This window comes from Amaranthus tricolor, chromosome 11, assembly GCF_026212465.1.
Source record: "Amaranthus tricolor cultivar Red isolate AtriRed21 chromosome 11, ASM2621246v1, whole genome shotgun sequence".
NCBI lineage: Eukaryota > Viridiplantae > Streptophyta > Magnoliopsida > Caryophyllales > Amaranthaceae > Amaranthus > Amaranthus tricolor.
Window position 1 is genome coordinate 17,757,974 of NC_080057.1, and position 6,842 is coordinate 17,764,815.

The 6,842-nt window shown below is 42.8% G+C and overlaps 2 protein-coding genes across 2 annotated transcripts in view; one reads left to right on the forward strand and one right to left on the reverse strand.

Moving 5' to 3' along the window:
• Nucleotides 1–1,087: 1,087 nt before the first annotated feature.
• LOC130826594 (DNA polymerase-like) lies at nucleotides 1,088–1,867 on the reverse strand. The gene has a single exon (XM_057692173.1). It carries the CDS (start codon nucleotides 1,865–1,867, stop codon nucleotides 1,088–1,090), a length of 780 nt encoding a protein of 259 aa, XP_057548156.1.
• Nucleotides 1,868–4,820: 2,953 nt separating this feature from the next.
• The window catches only part of LOC130827020 (NADH dehydrogenase [ubiquinone] iron-sulfur protein 3), a 5,157-nt gene continuing 3,135 nt past the window's right edge, over nucleotides 4,821–6,842 (forward strand). The window contains exon 1 of the mRNA XM_057692653.1: nucleotides 4,821–6,842. This exon is cut by the window's right edge and continues 3,135 nt beyond it. The gene's annotated coding sequence lies outside the window, so the exon portion shown is untranslated.

Consider the following 6,842-nt stretch of genomic DNA (forward strand, 5'->3'; position numbering starts at 1 on the left):
GGATCATAAAGAAACTATTGCTTTAGTAGAACGCCATAAAAAGAAGGTAGCATCTTCTTGTCACGATGTAATTTATCAATTAGGATTTATTTTTAGTGTGAATCCATTTCCTTACGGGTTGAGCTGATCCCCGAAGAAAGAGCTGGCTTAGAGATTGCGGGTCCTTCTCAGTTTGTCCGCCTTTTTGGCTACCCTTCCTCTATCAACAAACAGGAAAGGTATTTATCTCTTGAAGAGAAAAGAAAACTTGATGCTTTTATTAAGGTTTAGCTATCGATACGTGAACTCTTTGACAGGGGCCTTTACCTGCTATCTCACTCTCCCTATAATGTCTATCTTTACCTGGAACGAGATGGAGAGGGATTTCAACACTCTGTTCTTTAGAGCTGAGCCAACAGAGGGGTTTGGACGTTGAGTTGAGAAAAGAAGGCATGGGAATGAGTTACTAATAACGAGCTCCCGAAAAAGACATTATATAGACTGGATTATAAGGGTCAGTCATCCGGATTCATTTCTTGTCGCAAATATAAAATTGTAGAATAGCATATCTCAATAGATTGACGTAATTTTTCTACCGCGTGTACATTCCCATAATGATGGTGTTTTTCCAAACTCAAACTTTGTTGTTCAGCATCTTGGACTAGCCATCCTTTAGAAGGTATTGTTAAAAGATCATCAATTCCTCAAGATTCATGGTTTTCTAAGGGCGGCCCATTAGCTTCCAAAGATGGAACAAGGGATTGCTTTCGTCTCTTTCCTTCTGGGCCAGGAATGGAAGTTGTCGTTAAGCTTCTTTGGATCAATCGATAGTGTGCTTATCGCTCTACTTCGCTTGATTCTCATGCCAGTGGACTCGTCGCTCAGCTTTAGGCCTTATTAGCTTCATTTCTGAAGTGAGCATGAAGTGGCGTCAAGAGAGGAAACTCTCTGATGTGGGACTGATACCCCAGTTAGAGGTGGCGAGAGCTGAATCTAACCCAGCGGGCAAAGTAAGAGGTTTGAGTGTAGCAGCTCACTCATTGTTACTTCCTCCCGTGCGGGTGCACGTGTTTGGTGACACGCACACACTGTCCTGGCTTTAACACAGTCAGCGCCAACCACTGGCCTTCTTCTCAAAAAAATAACCCCTAAGAGGCATTATATGATAACCTAAATGACGAGCAAACTTCAACTCTTCGCTATAAAAGACTCCAACGAATTTACCTGTAGGAAAGAGTAAAGTACCTGCTTTATCCTTATAAGGTAAGAATGGACATGATATATTAGTAGGACAGACTACATAGGCCTCAATAAAGCCAAACAAGCTATCTAATTCGACGCTCTCCAAATTCTTTTTCCAGACTGGTATACCACAAGGCATCGGATATTCTTTCATAATATAAGGATATAAAGAGTTCACATCATAATAGTATAGATTCTCCCCATAAGGTTTATAGACATCAGAATGCCCACCATAATACCCGCGCCTAATAAAGGTGTCTTGATTCCTAGTAGGTAAATGAATATGAAAGGACTCATCATCCAAATAATTATTACGAAAGATTTTAAGGGAAAGCGATGACAATGTCATCACTTCCTCGATATCAATATTATACTTATCCCAATAAATCTTTTGTGCCTTCAACATCACACCACCTAAGATAAGGATATCTTGTCGAAGATAGTTTATCAAATCCTCACTATGACCCTGAAGATTAGACACTTCCAATTCAGAATGTGGGATAGAACCTTTGGCACCTAATTCAGGACATAATGTCTTACCTAATGATTCAAGACTGCTAGGGAGCAATGTGCATGAATCTCTGAAACGTAATAAGAACTTACCACCAATATAGACTTTCAACTCGTAAATTTTATGATTCCTCATCAATGTTTTAATTTTATACTCCTTACCACGATCAGCATAATACCTAAGAATGAAAATTCCATCAAATCGGGCGAAATTCTGGAAATAAACTGTTCGAACCCGAGGATTTTTATTAGCATAGATCTCCTAATTCGAGAGAAATTCTAATAACATTCTTTTACTCCTATCTTCAACCGAGCATATGTCTGCCGCGGGAACAGGAAGCACGGAAATCCGTTGGAAGGCTGGGGGGCGAAGCTGGTGGAGGATCAGGAGAAGAAAGCGGGCAGTGTATAATAGAAAAGGGAGACTGGGAAAGAGCAGGGCGAGGCTTCTGATTCAATTCCCAAGCAAGAAAGAAGTGAACGGGAGGAAAGTCAGGCCGTCGTGAGAGCTGTTGGTGGTTTAGTAAGGAAGGTCATTAGGCTTAGGCCGGGGCTCAAGGGAAGGAGTCGTAGCTGCACTTAAAGCAAGGAACCAAGAGGGCGTAAGGGATAGAATGTTTCATTTTTTTAAGAAGAAGACAGAAGTTCTCTTCACCCAAGAAGCCTGGGCGCCGGGGCTTAGACAGCAAGGAAGTTAGCATAGGCATCTCGCCAAAAGCACGAAACTGGTGACCCATAATAGGGCGTTGGGGAGTAGGCTTTCTCTTCTTTTGAAGAGGAGTTGTTAGGTGAAGTAATTTGAAGGTAGGTAGGAAGATGAATCAATACTTAACTTATATAAAATAGTCTTGCTAATGCACATTCCTATGAAGTCCAAATAGCAAAAGAAGAGACGAGCGAGGGGGTCGAAAGAAAGCTCTTTCAATTTCAAATAACAATATACAACCAACAACGCCTTAGGCCACTATGTGCTACTCCGTCATGATCGCGTCCTATATATATAGCAGTTTAGTAAGCTTTCAGTGATGCTCTCTATCTACGATAATAATTTAGATTAAAGTACTAAATCTAGGCTGTTGGCTTGGAATTAGCAGGCTACTTCAAGTGTGCCTCGTCTTGCCGAAAGACTTGGGATTTCTTCAGGACGCGCAGCTGTACCCGATGCAGTTGATTTGTGTGATAGCTCCCTCTCCGGGTTGGTCATGCTTTGGAAGATACTTCAGCCGGTTCTCGTAGTCAATTGTTCATTCGCCTCTTCACTGCTCCCACATCTTTTCAGATGCTTTTCGGCATATCATCATGCAGCCCCCGAAAGAGTATGCATGAAGTCTCAGTTAAGATGAACAAAGACTACTTAAAGCAGGTTTCGAGCTCATCCAAGTCAACTGCGAGTGGTTTCTCACTCTAAGCAAGTGAGTATACCTATCAATGGTATACGAATGATAGAAGCTTATCTACAGCTCTTTTTTGACTTACTTATAGCCCTAAGTAGTTATCTAAAGTGTAGCTAATGCAGAGCAGCAAGTGTAGCTAGGGGCTAAGGTGCTAAAGTAGCTATTGAAGCTAGGAGTTCTTGTTCCTGCTTGAGTGAGTAGTTCGGGGGAAATGTTGCTAAGAGCTCTGCTGTTTTAGCAGTTATTGTAGCTATTGTTGTTTGAACTAAGCAAGTGTAGCTAACCTCGCATTCTGTAGCTGAAAGCGCTATTCAATGTTGCAGTTGCTTCTAACTATTAGCTCTTGTTGCCTAAGTGAAGTTAAAACAGCTTGTTTGGCTTCTAATCTAGCAAGGAAGCAGAGGGGCCCGTATGCTGATGAGCGAGTGAATCTTGCTTGTTGTTAATACTAGCTAGGTGTCTTAGCAAGTATAGCTATTTTTCGTTTTATATAGCAGCAAAACCATTTTCTTGCCAGAGATGCTTGAACAAGTCTACTTTTTTCGTTTTGGAAAAGCTACCTTGCTTACAGTAAAGTCTCTCTCATATGGCAGACAAGCAGAAAAAAGCTAGTGAAGACTGGCTAGCCGTATGCAAACACAGTCAATACTTAGCAAGAGACATAATCAACACATGCTAGTTACAGACTAGGAAACCATAGGGAAACACAGTCATTACTAGCGATAAGTAGCTTATATAGTCAACTACCATATAGAGATAGCAACTTGGTCGAGGGGAGAGGAGCGAAGCCGCTCGAACGAATGTGAGAGGGATACGAACGATAGAAGACAATTGGGATTGGTGGTATAGGTTTTTAAAATCGTCTGGAAGACCAAAGTAAGCGAAATCCACTAGTCCTCAGTAGATCTCTCCCAGGGAGCATTTGTAGACCCATTCCTACCGAAGAGGAACTCCTGGTGAGGGGTCTATTTACAGTATTCTCGTTGCCTTTATCCTTGGATGCCTGATTTAGCACGATGCGGCTCTTTATTCTCTTATGCCCGTACTTACGGATGTAGTAAACTAGATTCATAATTCCTCTTTCTCTTCAGATGTCTTGCTACCTTGCCTACTATCTATATGCTCTCGAGGCTGGCCAACAAGAACCGAACCCCAACTCCCGGTCGGGATCTTTTACTTATGTATGTGTGTCACGATGTAATCTCCCATGTATTCGCGATGATCAGACTTTCATCGATCGGGATACGCTTTCTAACCAAGATCTTAACCCATGGCTCCTAGCCCCGGGCTTAAGAAAGGAGGTACGCGATAATCTCAATCTTGCGTATTCACCTTTCCACGATCTAACTCTTCACGTCATGCTGATCCGCGATTATACGCTCTAAGATATCAAAGGACTTGAACCTACGGCATCAGGTTCGTGAGACCCACGTTCTAACGAAAACCCGGTTGCCCACCTCTGTCGAAGGAAAATGGCTGCTCGCACGAAAGCTTCCCTACACGACTTGTTTCTCTACGCCGAAGGTTGTCTTCTCGATAAGGAATACACTTCTATATAGGATGTCCGACTTATTGTTCCAGGCACGAGCTTTCATCGACTTCCTACCATCCCTGAGTGGGATTCCCAGGCTTTCGCCTTCCTTTCATTGAGGAAGGTTAAGATTATGTTTATGGCCATTATATAATATTAGAACATAACATCGTTCGCAAAGAGAAAGGGGCACGATCTCGAACAATGGTAAGGTGTTATCATTCTCAATGATACCAACTCCTGTAGGCCCCTTATTCAGCTAAAATAGGCTAGGTTTGGAACCCTTGTCGCAGCCCTCGAGAAGCTGGAAAATACCTATGTGGCACTCCTTGCTTGCGGGGCGGCATACCTAAAAAAGAAAGGTTTAGGAATTCGGTCAGGGGTTAGCGGTGATTCCTCAGAAGGAGTCCTATATTGTCATAAATTACATTATTCTTCATATCCGGGGACTCGTGTCCAAGAAAGCGAGGTCCTTTTTTAGAATAGTATGAATCTCTTTTATAAGGGAAGAAAGAGCTGGGTTCTCGAGCCCGTAGTCCTTAACAAGCTCTTCCATAAAGCTATTTGTTCCTATTTCCACCTTTGCCTTAGGAAACTCGGGGATTCTTTCTTTTTCAAAGAGATCCAGATATTTCGAAATGTCATTAATGACAAAAGCCTCTTTCTCATTAATAACTGCCTCCCCTAACGAGCTCTATCTACAATGCATAACTCAAGCCAGTAGCTCTAGTAATCACCAAATAGCGGAGGTACTCGGACAAGGAGTATTGAAATCCACTAGTGAAGCTGTTAACTAACTGAATCGAGCCAAGGAATGATAGGAGTGGCCCATTCGAATGCCTCGGGTAGGGAATATCGATTGAATCGGTAACTACAAACGTTGGCGAAAGAAGCGAACTAACAGTGTTGGTCCGTCCTAATATTGCTAAACCAGTTATTTCGCTAGGAGAGCTACTTTCCCTTAAGTGCTAATGGTTGTAGACCTAGCAAATGGGGAGTGGCTTCCCTTTAGCTAGAACTCATACCTCGAAAGAGTACTTCAGCTACTAACTTAACTTTAAGCTCATACTTGAATGAAACACACAAACTGGGGGTCGGGCATTGAAAGGCATTGAAATTGGATATTAGCATCACTATCGAAAGGAAAGGAGTTGGAATAGTGTTTAGTGAGCGTACTCTGCTGAGAGATATGCCGTGGGGAACGACAAACTACCAACAACAGAGCAAGGGAACTCGAGTCTCCTAGTTGATGTTCGTACTATTCATCGATGGTGAACTGCTAACTACCAACAACATGGGCAGGGACCTAGAACCATTAATGAATAGCGATGGGACTACGAATAATAGGCCCTAGTGCCTAACTCTATCAATAAGCCCTAGCTCATTCCTCTCACGAATAGCTCTTTCCGCTCGACTACCTCGAATAAGTAGCTAGGATCTCTAGCAAGTAGGCCTTACTATGAACTCAGGACTTGCAACTCAAGCAAGTAGCTCCGCTCCTAGGTCAGTCTTTATTATCACATGGTTCTTGCTCCTAGCTAATTGAAAGCTCACGTGACTATGGCTTGATTTTCCTCATTGGCTAAATATGTCGCTTATAACTAAGAAAGCAGCGAAGACGGGTAGGGTGCGGCTTCACGTAACCGAATCCTTTTCCGACTTGACAGCACTTGACCTTCTTCTTCTGAAAGTAAAGAAAGAGATGAGATTGATAAGCCGACAAAGCCAATGAGCCCTAACTAAAGTCCCAAAACGGTACCCTTTGCTGAATTCCAACAGCACAAAGGATGGATTGTTCATTAAATGAGAAAGGTACCCCTCTAGGTCTAAGGTTTCGTATCGATCTATAGACTGATCTACCTCTACCTCTACTTCTACTTCTTATGTCTCGCCGGAGCTGGAGGACAGATGCGATAAGTTGTTACCGTTCGTTTCACGATTTGGTAATTCCCGCTTATGATAATTTTTTTCTTTGGAACCTGGGAAAGAGCGCCAAGAGCCAGATCTACTGTAGTGAAATGAAAAACTAGATAGTCCTCATTCCCCTGCCACGCCCCACTTGGAGAAAGAGAGGTTTTGTGACCGAATTCTCGAGAGAACCCTTACCTATCTCCCATAGTGCCGAGCCTAGAGTGAAATCCCGCGTCGCGGGTCTCCGACTGCCTTAAGCTAAATATACCTTGTTG

Bases quoted from the DNA above. Each gene is read 5' to 3' on its own strand.
- LOC130826594 (XM_057692173.1), bottom strand. From the start codon at position 1,867: ATGAGGAATCATAAAATTTACGAGTTGAAAGTCTATATTGGTGGTAAG.